The following is a 23,714-nucleotide window of genomic DNA, read 5'->3' as shown; positions in this document are numbered from 1 at the left end:
ACCTCCTGGGCAGAGTAGCCGTGCAGGTTAGACCGGGGTGCGGCCGGGGCAGGAGGGCCGGGTGGCCTGAAATGGAGATCAAGATGCTGAGGATTTTACTGTCTCTAATTTAAGGAATGAGAGAGCAGCTGTTTAAATTGGCACCTGTGTAATCTTTGGCTATGGAAATACTGACAGTGGAACTTTAGGGATGCAAGATTGTTTTGGCCACTTCTTGGGGGCTTTGATAGTATCTTATAAGAGAGCGGCTAGCTTTGGTCTAAACTGGCATGCCTGACAATAGAGAGGGAAGAAAATAGAGCTTTTCCAAATAAGAGAGGCCCTTTCTCCTGGAGCTGCCATCAAAGGTAGCAGAAAATCAGATTCTCAGGGTTGGAAAGCCCAGCTTTTTTACCCCATGTAAAGTTGGTGAGGGGTGCTGGGGGCTTGAGGGGAGCCAGATGAAGTTCTGTGTTATGAGTTTCTCCCGAGCACCTCATGCAGTGGTTCCACCTCCTGAGCAGAGTAGCCGTGCAGGTTAGACTGGGGTGCGGCCGGGGCAGGAGGCCCGGGTGGCCTGCTGCTGGTCCCAGTGCTTCCAGGGCCATGCGGTGGGTGAGTCGGGGCACTGCCAAGGCCTGCTGCTGGGAGCCTGAGACCTGGGGAGCTGAGTCCCAGCTCGGGGTTCTGTAGGTGCACAAGACCTCTTGCTTTGGTTGGTAATTCAACTAGCTGACTAAAGTAAACCAACCAAAAGCTTACTGATATTTTCGGGGAAGCTGTAACTGTGGAGAAACTTGAGGCCAGTAAACAAAGGGCATGTGCTGTTTTGTGTCTATGGCAGGTTCACGGGGAGGAAGTGGGCTGCTAAAGTTCAGCTGCCAGCAGGAGACTCTTCTTCAGTGACCCTCTCGGATGTGGCAGTGGAGGGTAATGGGAAACTGAGGCTTCTGCAAGTTGGCGGCCAAGGACAGTGAGTTCTTGCTGGTCTGACGAGTAGTGTAGGGTGATGCACAGAGAACTCCGAGTGCTCAAACAACAGAATCAAGAATCCAGTTTTTTCTCCAAATGGCTTTTTAAAATTTTTTAACCATTGTCTGTAGCTATGTATTGTCAGATCATTAGATACCTCCGAGATGAATGGCCTTGACCAAGAATAATGCTCATTACACAGATATCAGACCTGTAGCTCCTTGAGTAGCTGGATATCATTTGTTGTTTTTTCCATGGAGAGGTGGTGAGTGCATTTTCTGTTGTGGCTAATACAATAATATGATTAAACATGAGCATTTAAAAAGTTGTGTATATGGAAAGAAGCATGTATATAGGTGGATGGGCAGCCGGGTGCTGGACTATAGATATCTGTTGATTTGGGCTGCCTGGCATCCATTCTTTCTGCTGCTAGTAGTTCTAGATTTTTAAGTATTCCTTTGGGAGTCATCCTTTCTCCATTCTTTGTTAATACAGTTTGGGGCTCTCTGGACCCTTCCCTCCCTCTCCTGGACCATACACACAAACTGAGACCTGGCCCATCAGTGACACACATTGGTTATAAAATCGAGCTACCCTTCTAAGACGGCCTTTAAAGTGTTGCTGTTTCGCTGGGGTTGCGAAGATGTTAGAGTGTATATCCACATGTGACTGGCAACCTCCACCTTGAAGGCGGGGCTTGCTTGGGAGAGGAGCCATCACAGAGGACCGAGAACCAAGACCCCCGTTGCCAGTGGCATCTTTGGAGCCCCCAGGTCAGCTGTACCTCCAGACTTTTCAGTGCGTGAGCCAGTTTGAGTCACATTCTATCTGGTGTCCCCCAAAGTTAAATCACTAACACAGTAAATTAATTTTTTTCATTAGGTATTAAATATTGTAGGACAAATCAGTGAGAAAATTAACATTTAGTAGAAAATTTGGCAAAGGACTTGATACATTTCAGAAAAGAAATATACATGACTAATTAAAAAATTCAGCTTCACTAAATAAGAACATAAGGTAACAGTGAGATAACATGAACTAGAAGTGATTAAAAAGAAAATTACAGTAGTTTGCTAGAGCATGTTAAAATAACCTTAAATGCTGTTGTTGGGCATGTAAAATGTGACAGCTGTTCTGAATGGACGTTTTGGCAGTTTGTATCAGGAGCTTTAAAGAGGTTCTGGTCCTGCACCCTTGGTTCTCCAAGCCCAGAAGCCAGCCTTGAGTGAAGGGAGGATGCTGGGGGGAGGTTGGGTGGGGGTCAGTGAGATGATTCTATGTAGAGGATATGTCCCGTAGGGGCTCTGAAAAAGCTGTTCAGAGGAAATGAAAGATGGATGCAGGAGCATTTATGGATTTGCACACAAAAATGACTTAGCAAAAACTATACTATGAGCTATTAATTTTTGAGTTGTCGTGAATAACCAGCCATACAGTGTTATAAATGGTAACTGGCTTTGACTTTGATGCCTCTTCATTAGGCAACATGTAGCTGCTTTAGATACTATTCTGAATTACAGTAAATATGCATTGATTTATTTGTTATTTAGACAAAATAGATGTGATTGATTTTTTTTTGTATATATTTTAGAGTTAATTATATGAATCACCACATCTACCATATTTGGACAAAACAAATAGGTTATGGTAGGAATTATACTGGAGTCTTTGTAATATAATTTTCAATAATTGTAGCTCCTTTCTCAGTTTACTAAAGTAAAGCAAACATTGATTTATAGCAACTTTTGTGGATGTGCAAATGTTGATGCATTTCTCTCTAGCAAATACTTTCATTTTCTGAAGAAACTAACCGAAAGTGGATTTTTAAATGGTGTATAAATATTTCTAGTGTTATTTAAATTTTTTCACATTTGAAGAGGGAATTGGCATTTATAGATTGGGTTTGGGTTCAGGCCTTAGGCTTTTACTATTCTCTCCCAACCCCTTTTTGAAGTGAATGGAGCTTTCTTTAGTATAACAGGTAAACTGCATATGAGGTTAAGGTTGCAAAACACTTAGTGTCTGAAATGAGACTTTCATTTCCAAGTTTGTTGCTATTTAAAATACGTGGTTACCCTTGTGAAGACGAGGGCTGGTGGTCGCAGTGGCTTGCGCTGGTGGAGCCCTTCCCCAGGCTTGGCGTTGGGCCCATGGGCACACGGTCCCTTTAATCGTCTTGTGCTTTACAAGGTAGGTAGAGTCGTCCCCAGACATTCAAGGCCACCCAGCGAATAGTAGATCTGGAACGTGAAACCCTCGTGAAGAAAATATTGTCGTCTTCTTTCTATGTTAAACCTGAGTCTGCCATCTTAAAAGAGAAGTGTTTTCAGCTCTGCATATGTAGATGATATTTATTATTAAGTTTCAGAGAATTGTTTCACTCAATTTTTGCTAATCCTTTGTAACTTGATTACCCTTTCTTGAATTTAAAATTTTAAGTGTTTAAGTTAGGTCTTAGATCTTATATGAGTCTTTGATGGAAGACTATTTCTTTTATTGTGTTGTCATGATTGCCACTTGCTAAGTAACTGTTAAATTTCTCAAGTGCCATGTTCATTCATATTTTCTCTAAAGAACTGCTCACGTCTTGGGATTTAGCTCTCACCCCTACTTAGGAGCCACCTTCTCGGACCTCCCTGCAGCCCGTGCCTCCTGTATATTGTACTTACCTTGGATTCAGCACAGGCGCATTCTGTTGTAGTTATTTGTTTACTTGTTAGACTACCCCAGAGACTGCGACTCTCTGGAGAGGCAGAACGTTATCTTGGTCACCTGGTATCAGGAGCACCAACATGGAATCTGCCTTTTGTGGTGCTTAGCGAACTTTTTTCCTCCTTGATGTAGTTAGTTTGCTTGTGTGGTTGCTTCTGGGTGACACATCTTGTCTTTCCAGGCCATTCTGATTCTTGTAACTTCTGTGTTTGCTTCTTGCTTGAGCATTTCAGTTTTTCTTTTTTCTGGAAGGGGCTGTCAGGGATTTCTGGGTGTGTGCATGCATGGTTTACCGTTAAGAAAAGCTTTCTGGAGGCCTGAAATGGGTAAGGAGCCCTGGCCTTTTCGGACCTGGCTTCTGGCCCACGGCCACCTGCACAGGTGAGGAGACAGAGCCCGGCAGGGGGCAGACCCTGTGGCCTTCAGGAGACCGAGAAGCAGCCAGACCCCTGCGGCAGGGACGGCGGGTGCTGGGAGGCCTTGCCTGGGGAGCCTGGGGGCCTGCACCGAGTAGCTGACCTTGAACTGGGTCTCGAAGGGCAAATGACATTCCCAGGATGATGCAGGGCAGGTGGAAAAGCTTTCCCCAGGGATGCCGGGGGCCAGGGGTCTTTACTGGTTGTCTCCCTCATGCTGACTGTGGACTGCAGTAAATTAGATCAACTTTCTTTCTTCCTCAGAAATCATATTTTTATTATTCTAATAGTGTTCCTTGGCTTTATTTATTATCTTTTTATTTTAACCCTCTCAAACTTGCCCAGGGAGGTGGTAAAACTTCTTAGGGTCCATGAGTCTCAGTTCTTTTGTGAGCCTGTTGAGTAGGTATCATATTTGTGCTTGCCCCGACTTCTGTGTGCTGGCTGTCTGGCGCTTGGGGAATGTTTTCCCACCAGCTCCCCCTTGTTCAACTGTTGAAAGCTACACTTTGTTGAACCACTGCAGAAGAATCACATATCTGTGCACACAGCATTCCAGTAAATAGTGGATGGAGTCTAAAAATAGACCCCATTTCACTGGGAAAGCCTAAGTTAGGATGATAGGTAACAATTAACTGATGCCATTTACTTTTATTTCAGTACTTTTTGAAATAAGTGATTATTGGCTTTTTAAAGATACTATTGTTTTTCTATTAAAATTACTTTTTTTAATATATGAATTTCACAGTAAAATGTGCATTTGAATAATTGTTTTTCTTCGCGCTTCGCTTGGCACGTGTTTCTTTGAGTGGTGAACTGCTTGGGCTTTATGGGCAGCTGCACCAGAAGGTAGTGTTTTCACCGTCCTCCCTTCGAGTTCTTGCTGGAAGAAGCGGACTTCTGCCTTGCTACTGCCTTGTACCGATGTGTGAGGCTATTCCTAGCGCCCCTGCCCCTTCCTCTCCTGGAGGATAAGGCCCCCCACGGCTGCCCGTGGCCTCCTGGCAGGGCATTCTCAGTGCGGGGAGGGGCTCAGGCCAGGCCGGAGCCCGCTCCAGTAGGCTCAGGGGTATTTTCATCTCTTGTCTCTTCTGTTTCAGGAACTGCTCTGTTTTCCTAATCTCTTGGTCTCTTAGAAACACCGTATAGTTTAATGCTGTATTCTAAGGAAGCTGTAAGAGTTAAAAATGTTTTTCACCAAATCCATCCCTGGGAGATGCACATGTTCTCTCTGGAAGGGAGTATCTCCAAATGAATAAATTGATTACTAACAATTTGAAGACCCTTTTCCGTATGCCATGTTCATTTAGCTACCATATTAATGTGGGAATTGTTTTTTTTTTTCTAAATATTTTTTCCTACAATTTTATAGAGTTATAGTCACATACCATACATTTATCCACAGTGTATAGTAAGTCATTCACGGTATCATCAGTATGGGAATTGTTTTAAATAATGCTGTACATTCAGCACCCTTCAACAATTAGAGCTGTGTTTTAATCAAGAAAATGTCTTTTTAATCTTGGTGCCAATGTTCAGTGTGGCTTTAAAAGAGAGGAGACATTTTGGATCTAAACCGGGCTTTGGAGGCAACGAAGATGAGATGCTGAGACTTTATTTATACATTTTACATTTATAAATCCATGATCCACATGGACCAGTTTCATTGGTTGGTGGAGCCAAAAGAAAACTGCCCAGTAAGCAGAAGCAGTTTCTCTATGTCTCAGAAGCTTTGGTTGTCTCTCTCTAGTATTAAGGGGATATGTGAGCCATGGTAAATTTTTTTTTTAATATATGTTTTCATCTCCCATTTGTTTCCTTCACATAGTGCTGCAGCTTTGAGTCTCTTATCCCAAAACCTGTCCAAGCGCAGTCTGAGCCCGGCACGTCCCTAGGAGCCCTCCTGTGCCCCCCCACATTTGTTAGAAAGCCCTGGACAGCCCGCCTGGCGGTGCCCTCCTGGCAGGACCTCTTGGGGTGGAGGGGCTTCAGGGGAGTGGGGGAAGAAGGATCAGAAACAGCCAATGTTAATGATTTTTGTGTTGTCACCAAAATAATTAATTACTTATAAAAGATAGCATTCACTTCCTTAGTGAATAGTGAGTCATGATTTTACCTCTCAGTCTTCCTTCATCTAAAATAAAATATCTGTAGTTCAATTTTACGGAACATGTTGTTAATGTGCTGGCATTGAACAATCTGTGTTTTAAAACTAAAAAAAACCAACTAGCCTTTTTATCTTTTAAATTTACCTTTCATCTTACTTATCTGGATAACAAGCTTCTAGAGAGCATGGTCCATATCTGTTTGAACTCTTTTTAAAAAAAATTTAATGTGGCAGAATGCATATAACAAAATTTTCCATTTTACCATTTTAAACGTATAGTTCTGTGGCATGAATTACATTCACAATCTGGGGCAACCATTACCACAGTCTATTTCCAAAGCTTTTTGACCACCCCAAACAGAGTCTCGGTGGCCGTTAGGCAGTGAACCCCTGTTCCCTCTCTCCCCATCCCGATAGCCTCTGACCTGCTCGCTTCCACTCTGAGTTGGCCTCTGTGTGTAAGTGGGATCACACAGTGCTTGTCCTTTTCTGTCTGGCTTATTTCATTCGGCATCATTTTATATAGCTTGTAGCTTCTGAAGATGATTGCTTTAGTTTTAGCCCTTTATTTTTGTGTTTTGAAGAAATGGTAACATACGTTTGATCACTTTTATTAATACCATTGCAGTATACTCCAATGGTATCTTAAATAAGTTACTATAGGTCTATTAACCATGGCTGTATTTATGCCCTTTTTGAGCCTATTCATAGTTTTGTCTCATTTAATATATATATACACACACACATTTATTTTTATGTAATACTTGCTCTAGAGTATTACTTCCTTTTGTTTGTCTACAACTACACTATCCAGTATGGAAGCCACTGAGTCTTGTGGCTTTTGAGGACTTGTAATGTGGCTAGTGTGAATTGATAATGTGCTTTAAGTATAAAATATATATCAAGTTGCAGAGACTTAGTTTGAAAAAAAGAATGTAAAATATATCATTAATGATTTTCATATAGTTTACATGTTGAAATGTTTTGCATATGTAGGGTTAACTAAAATATATTTATTGAAATTAATTTTACTTGTATTTTTACTTCTTTTAATGTAGCTATTAAAAGTCCTAAAATTATATATGTGGCTTGTTGTATTTCTGCTGGGCAGCACTAGTCTCTGCTAGCTCATATGCTGGTCTTACATTGAGGATTTTGGGAAACATCCATATTTTGCATGCTTTTATAAACTATTACGGAGTCATTTATCTTAACTTGAGAGAAAAAAAGTTTCACTCTTGCCTCTAATGAAATTAGAAGATGTTCATCAGTAAGAAAGAGATGACAGATTCAGATTTTTAAGTTGCGGTTGGGGGGCAGGACGACGGGAAGAGACCGCCGAGCCCCTGCCCGAGAAGGGTGTGCCCTGGGGACTGGCCTGATGCGGAGGCAGCCCTCACACACACCCTTCACTTTCCAAAGTGTGTGTTGAAATTCAGAAGGATAGTGGTGTTAGGGAGCGTGCAGCCCACCTTTTCCGAGTGGGGTGGGGTTGTGATTGTCGTGCACAGGTGTCAGCTGGGCCCTGGGGAGAGCGGCGGTGTGTTTGGTCGTCAGTCTTGGGGCCGGGAGCTCGGTCTTGTCGGGGACTTGGTGGCTCTTGAACCAGGGAGTAAGTGGTGGACGGGATGAAGGGAAGTGAACTGAGAAGGTACGGTCTCATGAAATCAGGATTCTGAAAAATTGTAACATTTTATCAAAGTGGAGTTAATGGTTTACTAGTATCTAGAAGAAAATTCAGGTTGGTCTCATATGGTTCATTATAAGTTCTGGATCACCACGACTGAGCTCTTTCCCTAACTGGCATTAGAACTGTTTAGACGAATCTTCCTTCCTCTCTCGTCCTGCCCTGGCCTCACTCCCTAAGGGCTTGGTTTTTTCCTCTCCATAAATCAAATTATATATATGTATTTTTTTCCTGCAAAGTCTTTTATTACACACAGGGAGAGGGGTGTTTAGTCTTTCTTGGCAGCTGCTTTCCTCATGGCAGCCAGGACGTTACTCAGCTCCTCTCTCTTCCTCTTGGCATGGATGTGTGTCCTCACCCTTTTCTTGATGAACTTGAGGGCCCGCTTATCCTTGGAGACCTTGAGCAGCTCCGTGGCGTGCTGCTCGTAGGGGGCGAAGCCACACACCTCATGGATCATGTCCCGCATGAACTTGGTGTGCTTGGTGAGGTGCCCGCAGCGGCGACTGTGCCTCGGCTTGCTCACGTTCTTGGTCACCTTATGGCCCTTGTTGAGGCCCACCGCCATGGGGTAGCGCAGAGCCATGGTTGCTGCTTCACAGTGGCTGCCACGGTGGAAGGCCAAATTATATTTTTTATTAACTTGAATTACAAAATTGAAAAAATTGTTCCGGAAATAAAATGTTAGAAGCCAGGTCACATGATACCGTGTGTAGAAAGGCAGCACCTGTCCATCAAGTAGTATATGTGCTTGTCTTGGGAGTTAGTGTTTCATTTTTTACCAGATGTGACTGGTGACTTCGCACATTTTAGGTTCTTTGGGCTGCCCGTTCCCAGGAATCAGATATGCTGTCAGGCGAAGGCAAGGGTTCCTGTTTCTTTCAGGTGTTTGTCTCTTCCCATGCTTGGCTCACTGCTGTCCTTGTCGAGTCGCCCACCTGGCTGGCGACAGGCCCAGGTGGGAGGTTCCCAAGGTGGAGATGTCACCGGTGTCCTCAGCCTGACCAGCCCCACGTGGGGACTAGCCGAGCAAATCGCTTGACTTGTCAGGAGGGTGTGTGCACCATGCACATCGTCTCATCTAGGCCTTAGCAGTGGCCTGGGTGGCTGTTAAGAAGCTTTTTTTCTCTGTGAAATATACTCAGGTATGTTTATAGGGAGTAGGTTGAGCAACTAGATTTCGGTCAGATTTTCTGGATTTTTACATTAATTATATTGGAATTTTTTTTCAGTTCTAGAAATGTTTAACCTGATGAGTGATCTGCACTCTAAAAAAGAAAACTAATGTACTTTAGTTGCTGCATGACAAACTGTCATTCAGAGTGACAGCTGAACCCAATTACTTCGAAAAATTATGCTGCCAAACTCTGGGATAAATGGAAGATGACCTGCTTAGAAAACGTGGAGTATGGACACTTCCAACAGAGGTTTCCCTTCCAGGGGACGAGGAGTTGGGGATTGGTGTGGTAATGCATGCTTTATCTTAGCACCTTACTTATCTTTGTTGTGAAGTATCTAAAGGTATATCAATAGGGAGCTTATGGTAATAATATTTAATAAGAGCATATCATACTTGTGGACTGTGCTATTTGTTTTAGTGCAGGTTGTTCCTAGAGAAAATCCAGGCGTCTTACAATAGTTTGGCTTTATTGTATGACCAGCACATGGTTAGATGTTAGGGTTTAACATACAATGTTAAGTTATTGAATTACATCACTCTGCAGTTGTGTTCAGGTATTCAGATGGATGACTGTATTTAAGTTGGAGTTTAGCTAGTTCTTTGTTCTGTGGTTGCTTTGCCTCCCCCCTACCTTCCTCCCCTGCCCACTATTTAAGTACCAGTTTCTTGGGTCTGAATGTGTGTACTCATTTTCCATCTAACCCCCTATCTGAACCTGAATGCACTTTATTCCACGAGTATTTTTTGAGTATATATCATTACGATACAGTGAGGACCGCGTTCCCTGCCCTGGAGTTCTTAGTGCTGTAGAGGGTGGCAGGGAGGCCATGAAATGTGTGCACCCACCACAGAAGCAGAAGAGGGTGAGGCGAGCCCACTCAGGGAGAAATCTGCTGTGGGAGGCCGAGGCCAGGCTGCGTGCAGGTGGCAGTGCCGGGTTGCTGGGAGCTGCGCGGCCCCGATGCTGCTGAGCCCTGTGTCGGCTCATCCGGACGGAGCTGTGCTCTGAGTGTAAAACGCACACTTGATTTTAAAACTTGGTATGAAAAAAATAAAAGTATTTCATTAATAATTTAAAAAATATTGATTACATGTTGAAGTGATATTTTGGATATATTGGGTTACATACCCTATATTATTAAAATGAATTTCATCTTTTACATTTTTCATTTATGGTGGCCAGTAGAAAATTAAAAATTATCTATGAGTCTTGCATGTGCAGCTTGCATTATGTCTTTATTGGGCAGCACTGGTCCAGAGGAGACATGTCTAAAGTTGATATACTATTTGAAGTATAGAAAGAAGCTAATAGTTTAGTGTGCCCTCTGTGTGTGTGTGTGTGTGTTCACATATACACTCACAGATATTTGAATAATATTGTATGTTGTTTGAGCTACTCATAACTTCGGTTTTCCTGTTATGTGTCAGTAAACCTCATCCTAACTAATGGATTCTCTTAATAGCAACAATTTAAAAACCACATATCATTGGGGAAAACTTGTTCTCCCTGCTCTGGTAAAAATTGCCTAAATAATTCATGGAAATCAATATGGCAACAAATTAAAATGCATTTCATTGTCAGCAAATGCTGTTGGATGGCAAATTGTAAACACTGCTGCAGAGTTGAGGAAACAATTATTGGAATAAATGTAGGAGTCTGCTTTACGGTTGGATGAAAGTACTGTTATTTTTAGTGTGCTTTGCTTATATTATTTGTAGGCTCATTTTCATAATGAAATAAACAACTGTTATTTGTGAGCTACTAGAAAGAAACTATGTAAGTGAAAATAAGCTTTCTGCGTAAATCCGCACATTCCTAGTCACCAAAGCCCGGAATGGAGCCCTTACCTTTGCCTGGAAAGCCAATGTAGACTTTGTGAAGGTTTACTTGACTTATCGGAACATGAGTCCCCGCTCTTATTTGATTGCTGCTTTTGATGTTAATTATCAGGAGCTTTATATTTTAAACAGGACTCCAATTGAATACTAGAATTCTGGAACACTAGGGCTGATAAGATTCTAAGATTATCCAGTTTTTCAGAGGGGAAGCTTAGGCACAGAAAAGTTAGTGACTTAATCTGGGCTACTCAGGTTTTACGTTTCTATCCTTTAGGAGTAGGTTTCAGGACTCTGACTTCCTAGGCTAGTAATTATCCCTGCTCTTATATTAATATTTATTATCTTGGGTTTGGCTGGTTTTAACCAAAGTGAAAATAAGGATAAAATCAGTGATAGTGATAAAAATGTAACATCGTCTATTCAGTAATGCTTAACTTTAATTCCCTTTAAAAAATGACACGGTTTTCCATTATGTAGACATGGTACATTATTACTTTGCATTATTTCATCCTTTTCCTTTCTTGTACTTTTTACTCCCTCATGTTTCCATTCTTCTGTGCATTCATCTTTGCAACCACACGCATTTCTGATTCCCTGGTGTCACTTTCACTCCGAACAGTTTTGATTCTTTTTTTCAGCTAATTACAAAGAAAGTAAAATTATCTGCTGCAGTGTTTGTAGAAAATTGGGGTCTTCGCTCTCCTGTAATAGTAACAGTAGTGAAGCCGTGTTGATCTTTCTTAAGTGCGAGGCCTTGGGCTGAGTGCTTTACATGCGTCTTCTCTCTTAAAGAGCTCATGTTCTCTGAGGTTGGTAATGTTCTACAGATGAAACCAGGCTTAAAGAAGTTGAGAATTTTAACAAGATTTCACAGCTAATCAGTGTTAAATTAGGATTCTTAACGTCTCTTCTTCAGAATTCTTAAAAATTTAATTTGCCACTGTCTCAAATCCTAACTGCCCTTCGTTAAGGTATGGAAATAGCATCCCATGTTGATAGCTTCTGCAATAACTTTGTTGTTTGCTATGGCAAGAATTTAAATGTTGAAGATTTGGTTCATGTTTGCACACTGAGGCCTGTGGCCGTGAGATCACTTGTGTCTCCCCTTCACTGACCAAGGAGGACCAGGCTCAGCAGCTCGGCTCGCTTGGCGTGTCACCACCTGCCCCACACTGGGCATCTGAGCCTTCCTCTGTGGGCTCTACACACGTTAGCCAAGATGTGCTACCTTTATTTTCTGGAGTTTATTTGTGGCTCCATGCTGCTGTGCCTGTCCCTAAGTTCCATTCAGGAACTTTTTATTGACCTTATTGAGGCTGTGTGCAAGAATGCTGCTTTTGTCTCTGCACTCCTAAGAGTGATATTGGGGCCCAAAAGATACTTAATGCTCAAGGATCAAAAAGGAAACTTTCACAGGCAGATGTGGACAGTACCCTTTTGTTTCCAGCCAACTGAGCCTAAAGGCGAAGAGCTGGCAGAGCAGGATCTGCTTCCTGGGTCGATCAGCCTGCAGATCCTTGACCCCAGCTTGATCAAGCCCGTTCTGCAGCCGATTAAGACCTGGAGGCCTGGGAGCCGTGGATTGGGGGAACAACTGTGGAAAGTGGCACTTTGGTGCTCCAGAGCAGTGCCTTGTGCATGACTTGTACAGGACAACTTATACCTCTGGGTAATTGCGTTTTTTGACTGTTGGTGGTACTTCTTGTGGTGTTTGTTAACATCATGGGGCATTCAGCAGCATTCTTGGATGGTCTTAAACTCTGAAGGATCCCTAAACACTTGGTGGGGAAGAGAAGGAGGATGTGTGTAAGGTTAGTGGGAGCTGAAGTGTCCACATGGTGATAATGGGCCCAAACCTGGGGACAGAGTGGGATGGGGAAGATGACCCTTATCTTTAAGGATTTCGAGCTCTAATAAGAGAGAAGTGTAAATTAAAAAATAGTAAATGATGTGAATAAAAGTTTGTCCTAGAAAATAATTGAAATGGTGGAACTGTAACCCATAGCATGCTTTGAAATTTGCTCTGCAGCTACTTGTTAAGTTGTAATTTGAAAGCGATCACCTTTTTTGTATATTTCCCAATAAGGAAATAACTGAAACTGTAGAACTGTAACTTATAATATTCTTTGAAATTTGTTCCCTAACTACTTGTTAAGTTTCACTTGGAAAGATATCACTTCTGTGTACAAATATTATATTCTAGAATAAAAAAAAATTTGCCCTAGAAACCGCAGTGTCACAGAGGAGAAAGTGGCTCCCTACTCTGAGGGGCCAGGGAAGACCTTAAGGTGAAGCCCCCTGCGACTGGCCCAGGAGGTGAGGCTGAGCTGGGGTCTGCTCAGGGGATGGGGGGAGTAGGGGCACACCACACGTGGACGTCTGAGTCGGCTCGGGGTATGCAGAGAGGTGCCTTTTTTCTAGAAAGGTTTCTCTCCCAGCAAATTTCTAGCCACCCTTTAGGACAGAGCTTAAGCTGTTTTCTTTCTACTCTGGCTCTTTCTCTAACTCACCATCAGTTAAGCATTTCCGTTTTTTTGTTCCATTTGCACCTTGCAAATACAGCAAATTGCAACAACCTGAAGAGCCCGTTCCTGAAACCTGGCCTGGTTGGCAAAGCTGGAGCTGGCAGGACAGGTCTCCTAGACAACAAGGGGTGGGAGAGGAGGAGTAAAAATAATGTGTTAAACAGGTATATATTTATATATAAACACATAAAGAAAGTTCTGGAAAGGAGCTGTTTTAAGAGCAAACTAGATTCGTCTACTGTTGCTTGTTTGTACCAAATATAATAAATCAGTCATGGCAGTTAGAAGTTTTTGTCAGGTATGGTGCAAGGCTATTGACTGTTACTGATTTAGTACCAGCTCCTGGTGGAAAGGTGTTAAATATACACATCAATTAGGAGTTATATGTTGATTCCAGAAACATTAAAATGTGAAAAAAATCTTCTTAGAATAAAGGAAATGTGCTATTCTCAAGTAATAACAAAGCTCCACGTCACTGCCATTTCTATCCCATTTTACACAGGAGAGGAGTGAGAAAAGTGAAGCTTGGTGAATTTGGAGGACTTTAAGAAGTAGGGCACAAGAAGTTTTTGAAAGAAAGTTACATGAGGAAAGCAATATGTCCAATATGGTTTGATTAGTGTTCTCTTAATCCTTTCAGAATTTCTTGTGTTTCTCTCCTTAAACAACGGGATTGGTGAGAGAGGACAACTTGTCTGTCTGCTTTTTAGGCCTTATTTTGTAACTGTGAACCCCTGTGCCTGGCTCTCCCTGTGCCATTTTCTCTATCTCGTGTAAGTATAGGATGGCACTAACCTTTGGATGTGTAAACTTTGTCTGAGCTCAGTAGCCATTCAGAAAAATACTAGACCTCAGTCCCCTCATTGCTGAGGTTCGCTGGTGGCCGGGCACTGTAGGCCCTGTGAGGTCGCGAAGTAACTTTTCATTGCAAAGGAAGGATGGAGAATTTAACGTCTATTTACAGAGAATTTGTAACACACCTCAGGTACTGTCAGGTAGTTCTCCAGAAATAAATCAGATTTATAAATTGATGTCTAAATGCTGTTTGAGTCAAATCAGTTTTTATACCCTGGTTTTCTTTGAAAAGCCTGGCTTTGGTGGGGTGACGGACACCAGTGCAAATCCTGGCTCTGCCTTTTCTTTGCTAAGTTCTCCATGTCTCTGAGCCTCTGTCTCTCTCTCTTTCTCTCTGTGTATCTGTGAAAGCAAGAAATAAGTGGTAATTTCCCTTTCAGTGCCCTCGAGTGGGAAGTGCGTGTCTGAGACAGTTGTGTAGAAGGCACACCGTCGTATGTGCAGTTTCTGCTGCTCTGCTGAAGGCCGTGGGAGCCGTGCAGTTAAAACGTGGCCCGCGGGCAGGTCTGCATGGGGCCGGCGAGCTCAGCCCGCCCCACCTGTGGCACCACTAGCGCTCACGTCCAGTCCTCTAGGGGCACGTTTTGAACGAAGCTTAGGTCATTAATACTTTATTGTTATTTTTCTTTGTGGTGCTAAAAAGATTTGCTGTTGTGAGTGAAAAGCTTATTGATTTTAGACTTGGATTCTAATCTTGTCTTTGTTACTAATTAGTTGGGCAAGTCATTTGAATGCCCTAGACCTGATTCATTGAAAATGAAGAGTGTATGAAATGATTATCTGTAGTGGTTTTAACAAGCTAATAATTGATTTTTTTTTTTATTGAGATTGTTCACATCTCATGCAGTTATTCAAAGATCCAAAGTGTACAATCAGTTGCCCACGGTATCATCATACAGCTGTGCATCTCTCACCACAATTTTTTTTTGAATTTTTAGAACATTTTCATTACTCCAGAAAAGAAATAAAGACAAAAAAGAAAACTTACGTCCTCCCATATCCCTAACCACCTTCCCTCCATTATTGACTCACAGTATTGATATATTGCATTTGTTACAGTTGATGTAAGAATGTTAAAATACTACTAACTGTAGTATATAGTTTGCAATAGGTATATATTTTTTCCTATAAGCCCCTCTATTATTGACTTCTGGTTATAGTGTCACACATTTGTTCTAGTTCATGAAAGAGATTTCTAATATTTGTACAGTTAATCACAAACATTGTCCACCACAAGGTTCACTGTTTTCTACATTCCCATCTTTTAACCTCCAACTTTCCTTCTGGTGACATACGTGACTCTGAGCTTACCGTTTCTACCACATTCACACACCATCAGCACTGTTAGTTATTCTCACAAAGTGCTACCATCACCCCTGTCCATTTTCAAACACTTAAGGTCAACCTAGTTGAACATTTTGCTCATAATAAGCAACTGCTCCCCATTCTTTAGCCTCATTCTATTTCTTGGTAACTTATATTTCATGTCTATGAGTTTACATATTAAAATTAGTTCCTATCAGTGAGACCCTGCAATATTTGTCCTTATGTGTCTTGACTTATTTCACTCAATATAGTGTCCTCAGGGTTTCTTCATCAACCCATTTTTTTTAAAGATGGTTTTGTTCACACCCCATACATTCCATCCTAAGTAAACAATCGATGGTTCCCTGTAGAGTCACGTATTTATGTATTCATCACCCTCACCAGTATCTATATAAGGACATCTCCATTTCTTCCAAAAGAAAAAGAAAAAAAGAAAGAGAAAAACGAAACAAAACATGACAGCTATGAAACAACAAAAGGAAAGATAGCATTAAACTAAAGTAGAATACAGAGTCAGACAACATCACCAATGCCAAGAGTCCCATACCCCTCCCTTATGTGCCCCTCTTATATGCATTTAGCTTTGCTATATTGCCTTTGTTACATTAAAGGAAGCATAATACAATGTTTCTGTTATCGTCTCTAGTTTGCATTGACTACATTTTCCCCACTACCACCCTATGTTTAACACCTTGCACGTTAACACCTTGACGTTCATTTGTTCTTCCTCATGTGAGAACATATTTGTACATTTTATCACAATTGTTGAGCACTCTAGGTTTCACTGAGTTACACAGTCCCAGTCTTTATCTTTCCTTATGGTGTCCCACATGCTCCTAACCTTCATCTTTCAACCCTACTCACGGTCATCTTTGTTGCACTTACATTGCTGTATTACCATCACCCAAGATTGTGTTCCACATCTCTCACTTCATCTTTTCCTATCTGTGTGTAGTGCTCCCTTTAGTATTTCCTGTAGTGAAGGTATCTTGTTCACAAACTATGTCATTGTCTGTTTGTCAGAAAATATTTTAAGCTCTGTCTCATATTTGAAGGACAGTTTTGCTGTATATAGGATTCTTGGTTGGCATTTTTTCTCTTTCAGTATCTTAAATATATCATCCCACTTCCTTCTCGCCTCCATGGTTTCTACTGAGAAATCTGCGCATGCTCTTATCAAGCTTCCTTTGTATGTGATGGATCGCTTTTCTCTTGCTGCTTTCAGTATTCTTTCTTCATCTTTGACATTTGATAATCTGATTATTAAGTGTCTTGGCTTAGGCCTATTCAGATCTATTCTGTTTGGGGTACGCTGTGCTTCTTGGATCTGTAATTCTGCCCCCTTTCCCTTTTCTTTTTCTTCTAGGACACCCATGACACACACTTTCATGCATTTCATGTTGTCATTCAGTTCCTGGAGACGTTGCTCATATTTTTCCATTCTTTTCCCTATCTGTTCTTCTGTGTGTAGGAGTTCAAGTGTCTTGTTCTCCAGTTCCTGAGTGTTTTCTTCTGCCTCTTAAGATCTGCTGTTATATGTTTCCATTGTGTCTTTCGTCTCTTGTGTTGTGCCTTTCATTTCCATAGATTCTGCCGGTTGTTTTTTGGAACTTCCGATTTGTACCTTATGTACGCCTGGTGTTTTCTTTATAGCCTTTATCTCTTTTGCCATATCTTCCCTGAACTTTTTTGACTTAGTACTAGTTGTTTAAATTCTTGTATCCCAGTGTAAGTTTGTTCCTTTGACTGGGCCATAACTTCATTTTACTTAGTGTAGGTTGTAGTTTTCTGTTGTCTAGGCATCTGGTTTCCTTGGTTACCCCAATCAGGTTTTCCCAGACCAGAACAGGCCCAGGTCTCAGAAGGAGGCAATAGTTTCAGGTCTCCCTGTGGGTGTTTTAGAAGATTGGTACACCCTGTGAGGCCTCAGGTCACTGTGCTTTTCTGCCCAGCAGTAGCTCCAGACTGGTGTAAGGAGGTGTGGCCCGTGGCTGTTTTCCCCCCAGGTTCTGGCTGGGCACCACCTCTTTCCTCATAGAGAAGATACCCTCTAGGGAGTTTTCATTTGCATTTAAATAGGCTCTTTGTCTCTCTGACTCTCCTGTCTCCACCCTTGTCTGGGTCAGAGCACTGCGAACCGAAAATGGTTGCGGCTTTCTCCACTGAACCGCTCCGGTTGAGAGGGAGAAAAAGGCACAGAAAGCCCCCCTTCGGGGCCAGCTCACAGCCGCCCCAGCTTCACCTGCTGTCCAGAGACAGCACCGGGTCCTCTGGGCTCCCCCTCCCGGCACAGAGAAGTCCGCTGGCTCTTTAAGGTCAGTCGTCACCAAAAGCCTCTGTCTGCTTGTTGGGGATTTGTAGCTTGTATTCAGCAGTCCACGTTTGTTAATCAAAGCCCTAGTTGGAGCTGGGCTGAGGTACATTCACTTGTTCAGAGAGTGCTGCTCTCTGTCACAGAGAGGTTTTGCAGTTCAAGCTGCCATGGGGGAGTGGCTCTCGGTGCGGGTCCGCAGTCTTTATTTACAGATTTATTCTGTGGTCTCAGGGATTCCTCCCAGTTCAGGTTGGTGTATGATGAGGAACAGTCACGTTTGTCCCCCAGCAGTTAATCCGGTTTATTTACTAGTTGTTCTAGGGGGACTAACTAACTTCCACTCCTTTCTATGCCGCCACCTTCTTTCCAATAATCTATGATTTTTAAAGTTTTTTTATTTTATTTTTTTAGCAGAACATAGGCCTGGTATTAAAGTAAAAGATGAGAAGGACTGGAATAGAAAACATGCTTTAAGAAGTTATTATTTTGGAATAGGTATATTATTAAATCCCTGTAAACTGTATGCCTGGAAGTTGGTGCTAAAGGATGCTGTTTGTTCTCAAGTAGTAATCTCGTGCAGGAGATATAAGTAAATATAATGTATATGTACTCGTAAATATGTGCATGTACTAGTGATATATTAGAAATAAAGACAAAACGGTGTTAAACAGGAGGCTGTGAGAGATTCTAGGACCAGTGGGAGGCACGTTTTTCCATAAAGATCCAGGAATTTTAGGCTGCGGTTGTAGGGGATGAATGGGTGTGTGGGTGGCAGGACGGGGCTGAGGCGGTGGTTCGCAGACCCTGTTCTGGAAAATGGGAAAGGCTGCTCAAGGAAGGTGACATTGAATTGCATCTTCTGTTTCTGTTGAACTTTTTGTCACTGCTTTACTATTTTACAGAATTTAAAGAATGCTATGTTACAACCCCAGTGATGTAATTTCAGAGGAGAATTTTGTTAGTTCGTTGGCAGAACCGACCGACAGATTGGATGAGATATTTATATATTTTCGGTGCTTAGTGACCAAGGAGCTTTCTCAGCACGTGTGCCCTGATGATGCGTGTCACACCATCCAACTGAGGAAGACCTCCTTCCTCCGAGCCGCTGACCCTCCTTAGCTCTGGTGATCATGAAGGCTCAGAAATGCCGTCACAGCTGCCGGGCATCCATGCTTTCCATCCCATGCCTTGTTGAGTGATACTTGGACTCATCTGTTCCAATTAGAATGTGATTTTGTCATTGCTGTCTTGCTGCTCGTTCTTTTATTTTCAAAGGTGTGATGGGCCAGAGCCTTGGGTTGGGGTTCTGTGCCACTCTACCTGACGGGCCAGACGGTGGGCAGGTTCCTCTACCAGAACCGCCAGCCAGGGCATAGAAGTCGGTGTTACTGCGGGGTGATGGGCCCAGGCCCGACACTGAGAGGCTTGGTTTCTGCCATTTTTTTTTTTGCCAGAATGGAAAGTCGCCCCCATTCTTGCCTGGAGGTTTCGCTCACAATGGGATGAATGATTATGCGGACACAATAGCTTGTCTACTTGTTAATTTCATGTATTACTAAATGTGATGTTCCAAGTCAGTTAGCCTGTATGTTTGGGATCCTCATCTGTTCCCACAGATAAACATTTGGAAATCCTGTAAGCAAGGACCGTGGGGGTGGGCGAGAACTGACTCGAGCAGGAATGGGGAGGCTTGCATTTTAGGAGATGTGGCTGCAAGTAGAGGGAGCATGCAGAAATGAGAGGGGGACGGGAAATGGATCCTGTGTTTTAGGGGTAGAATAAAAACAAAACTCAGAAGAACCAATCTATTTTTTGAACATTTTCCTTGTACCAGAAAATGTGAAAATAAGAATAAAAAATGAAAGTAAAGAAGAACACCCAAATCATCCCCCTCTCCCACCCCATTCTTCACTTAGTTTTTTGTCCCCATTTTTCTACACATCCATCCATACACTGGTTAAAGGGAGTGTGATCCACAAGGATTTCACAATCACACTGTCACCCTTTATAAGCTATATTGCTATACAATCATCTTCAAGAGTCAAGAACACTGGGTTGCAGTTTGATAGTTTCAGGTATTTACTTCTCGCTGTTCCAATGCATTAAAACCAAGAGGGTTATCTGTATAGTGCATGAGAATGCCCACCAGAGTGACCTCTCGACTCCATTTGGAAACTCTCAGCCACTGAAGCTTTATTTTGTTTCACTTCACATCCCCCTTTTGGTTAAGAAGATATTCTCAGTCCCATGATGTTGGGTCCAGATTCATCCCCAGAAGTCATATCCCATGTTGCCAGGGAGATTTACACCCCTGGGAGTCAGATCCCATGTAGGGGGGAGGACAGTGAGTTCACCTGCTGAGGTGGCTTAACTAGAGAGAGAGGGCCACATCTGAGCAACAAAGAGGTACTCAAGGGGAGACTCCTAAGCACAATTATAAACAGGTTTAGCCTCTTCTTTGGACTAATGAGCTTCATAAGGGCAAGTCCCACGATAGAAGGCTTCGCACATCAAACCGCCAGTCCTCAGTGTTTGTGAGAACATCAGCAACAATCCAAGTGAGGAAGCCCAACACCTCTGCATTTCCCCCCAGCTCCTCAGGGAGGCCCTACATCTATATTTTTATTCTCTGTCCAGATTACTTTGGAATGTGTTGCTATTTCACACTAACCTATGCAAACCTACCAGGTCTCACTTCCTATTAAAAGTTCCTTGTAATTATGGTATTTGAGCAAACTGTGCTCAAATTTGAGCAAATTGTTTAGGAAATATACATCTCGTACCAACTAAACATCTCTTCCCTTGGTCTCACATGGAATTTGAAGTTTTAAAATGCAGTCAGTATTGTCCTTTACCCTTTGGCCCGATTTGCCCTAGTCCTAACCACATCTGCTTCATTTGTATCTCTAGTTGAAGTCTGGACTCCTTTTCAGATTTTTAAACAGTTGCGATACATGCTGATACTGACATTCATATCTGCCAAGTTCTAGCTCTTGAGTTTCAGGTGTCACACAGATACTCAAAGTTCCAGGGATCAATCAGGTTATATACAAAGGGATCCACATTTCAGAATCTGGAGATAGAGCTCATCCTTTTTTTGCCAGTAAACACAGAAGAGTTAGTAGCAGTGTCCTTGAATATAAAGGGTGATTACTTGAATATGTTTATACATATGGACCACAGAAATATTCTGTCAGTCAGCAGCACATAAATAGCTTGTTCACTTGCTCTTTCTGATGTTTTTTTAATGGAATGTGTATTAAATAGTGTTGGTACTGAGTTAGGCCAGTGGGAAATAATAATAGGAGAGTCATAATAGCAGTTTTACCTGGCGGTTTCTGTATGATGCAGAGCATGTGGCCTCACAGTAGCCCTGTGAGAGAAAGTGCTGCTGTCCACGGTTAGATATTAAACAGGAGTGAGTAATTTACCCCAAGTCATGCAGCTAGAGCTGGCTGCCCAAGGCCCAAATCGTTAAGTTTCCTCCCCAGTAGACACGATTTCATAAATTTAGTAAAAGAAAAATAAAGGATTCTGGACTTCCTGAGGATGGAGTGATACCATCTTGTTAAGGGAACAGAGCCTCCAGACAGCTTCCTGAGGACCCAGGTAAAGTGACCTGAAATGCAAGGTGAGGCCTGAGCCAGCAGGCTCCGGAGTCACCCGCCGCCTGGGGCTGTTCCCGCTGCTAGCTGTGGCCTACTGCAAGCCCTTCCCTGCCGTTCTTTTCTTCCAGAAAAGTGTTGGGATTCCTGAGGTTTTCCAGCTCAGTGTCATTTTGCTTTGGAAGGACCTCCGGCTCGGCGGCAGGCCTTGCCTGTGTGGTCCAGTGTGGATGTACCTGGGTGTGGGCTGTGCATGGCTGCCGTGGGCAGACCAGAGGCTGGCACGGCCACTGTGCAGCAATCCAAGGCGTCTTACAACGCACACAGTAGGCCTTCAGGCACTGTGGGAGGAGGGTGCCGAGGACAGAAGCATGTACGTTTAATTAAAAGTTGTTCTTTAGCCAGTCTTCCAGCGTTTGGATAGGCATTTTAAACAGTGAGTAAACGTGAGTAACAATGAGTTTTGGGGAAATTCTGGACAATTCTTTGTTGGCCACATCTGTTATTGGCAAGGTTTGGTGCGGGCTCATGTGCCTCTGCCAGTCAGGGTTTGCCCACCATGTAGACGCCACATTTTACTAGGCCTGCTCTGTCACACACCAATTCCTCTGTCCACCCACTGTTTTCATCTTTAACAATTTTTATTGTGGTGCCATATATAACACAAAATTGCCCGGTTTAACCATTCTTAAGTGTACAGTTCAGCGGTGTTAATTATATTCACAATGTTGTGCTACCATCACCACCATCCACAACCAAAACTTTTTCATCATTGTAAACAGAAACCCTGTATCCATTAAGTGATGATACTCTTTATTCCCTCTCCCCTCGACCCCTGGTAACCTCTAATCTCCTTTCTGTATCTGTGAATTTAGATATTTCTAGATATTTCATTTAAGTGGAATCATAGTGCATGTGCCCTTAGTGTTTGGCTATTTTCATCTAGCATCATGTCCTCAGGGTTCATCCATGTTGTGGTATTTATCAGAACTTCATTCCTTTTTATGACTGAATATTCCTGCTGTGTATATACCACCTTGTGTTTTTCCGTTCGTCTGTTGTTGATGGCACTTGGGCTGTTGGCACTTCCTGGCTGTGGTGAACATCGCTGCTGTGAATGCTGGTGTACATGTGTCTGCTTGAGTCTCTGATTTCAGTGTTTTTGGTATATGCTTGGGAGTGGAATTGTTGGGTCACATATGGTGATTCCGTGTTTAACCTCCTCACGAACTGCCAAAGTGTTTTATGTAGCAGCAGCACCAATGTACATTCCCACCAGCAGTGTACAGGGTTCCAGTTTTTCCGCATCCTTGCCAACATTTATTATTTTGTTTTTTAAATTGCAGCTGTCCTAGTGGTTGTGAAGTGAAGTCTCATTGCGGTTTTGGTTTGCATTTCTTTAATGACTAATGATGCTGAGTGTCTTTCCATGTGCTTACTGGGCATTTGTGTATCTTCTTTGGAAAAATGTCTATTCAAGTCCTTTGCCCATTTTAAAAACTGAATTGTCTTTTTGTTATTGAGTTGTAGGCATTCTTTGTATATTCTGGATGTTAAACTGTTATAAGGTATGTGATTTGCAGCTGTTTTCTCCCATATTCTATAGGTTGTGCATCTGTTTTTCTTTCCTTCCCCCTTTTCTTTTAAATGCATTTCTAAGTTGCAGACAGATGTACTTCAACATGCTTATTATTAAACTCTTCAACATGTGTATCTATTAATTCAGATTCAATATTTGATTCCCCCTCCTTTATAAAATATATACAATGAAATATATCAATCTTAAATGTATTAGTCAGTGGATATGGAATGAGTAATACAAACATCTATCAAAATAAAGAGCATTGCAGTCACCCCGGAAAGTTCTCTCTTATGGCTTCCCAATTAGTCCCTGCTTTGAGCCCTCCAGAGTCATCCAGTCTACTATGCCCGGCCCCCCTCCCCCCACCCTGCCCGCACCCCCCTATTAGTTTCGGCTGCTGTAGAATCTTAACAATCCACAGGTAAAGCTTCTTGAACTCAGCGTGGTGTTTTTGTGATTTGTCCATACTGTGTGTATCAGCAGTTTGTACTTTGTATTCTGAGCAGGAGACCTTGTTTGAATGCACCACAGTTGGGTTAGCCCTTTCCAGTCTCCAGTAGATGGAATTCCAGGCTGTTTTGAGTTTTTGACTATTATGAATAAAGCTTCCTTGAA

General features: G+C 42.5%; 2 protein-coding genes across 6 annotated transcripts in view; one reads left to right on the top strand and one right to left on the bottom strand.

Annotated features, from left to right (window-relative positions):
- The window catches only part of NBEA (neurobeachin), a 637,956-nt gene that overhangs the window by 5,496 nt on the left and 608,746 nt on the right, over window positions 1–23,714 (top strand). The window lies entirely within an intron of this gene.
- Window positions 8,109–8,466, bottom strand: LOC119507406 (60S ribosomal protein L36-like). Its single transcript, XM_037800595.1, has one exon. The coding sequence runs from the start codon at window positions 8,457–8,459 to the stop codon at window positions 8,142–8,144; it is 318 nt and encodes a 105-aa protein (XP_037656523.1). The 5' UTR covers window positions 8,460–8,466; the 3' UTR covers window positions 8,109–8,141.

Source organism: Choloepus didactylus, chromosome 12 (assembly GCF_015220235.1).
Source record: "Choloepus didactylus isolate mChoDid1 chromosome 12, mChoDid1.pri, whole genome shotgun sequence".
Taxonomy (NCBI): domain Eukaryota; kingdom Metazoa; phylum Chordata; class Mammalia; order Pilosa; family Megalonychidae; genus Choloepus; species Choloepus didactylus.
The sequence above is the reverse complement of the archived record's forward strand: the minus strand, read 5'-3'. Positions and strand labels throughout refer to the sequence as shown.

Coding starts and splice junctions, on each gene's coding strand:
- LOC119507406 (XM_037800595.1), bottom strand. CDS start 8,459: ATGGCTCTGCGCTACCCCATGGCGGTGGGCCTCAACAAGGGCCATAAG.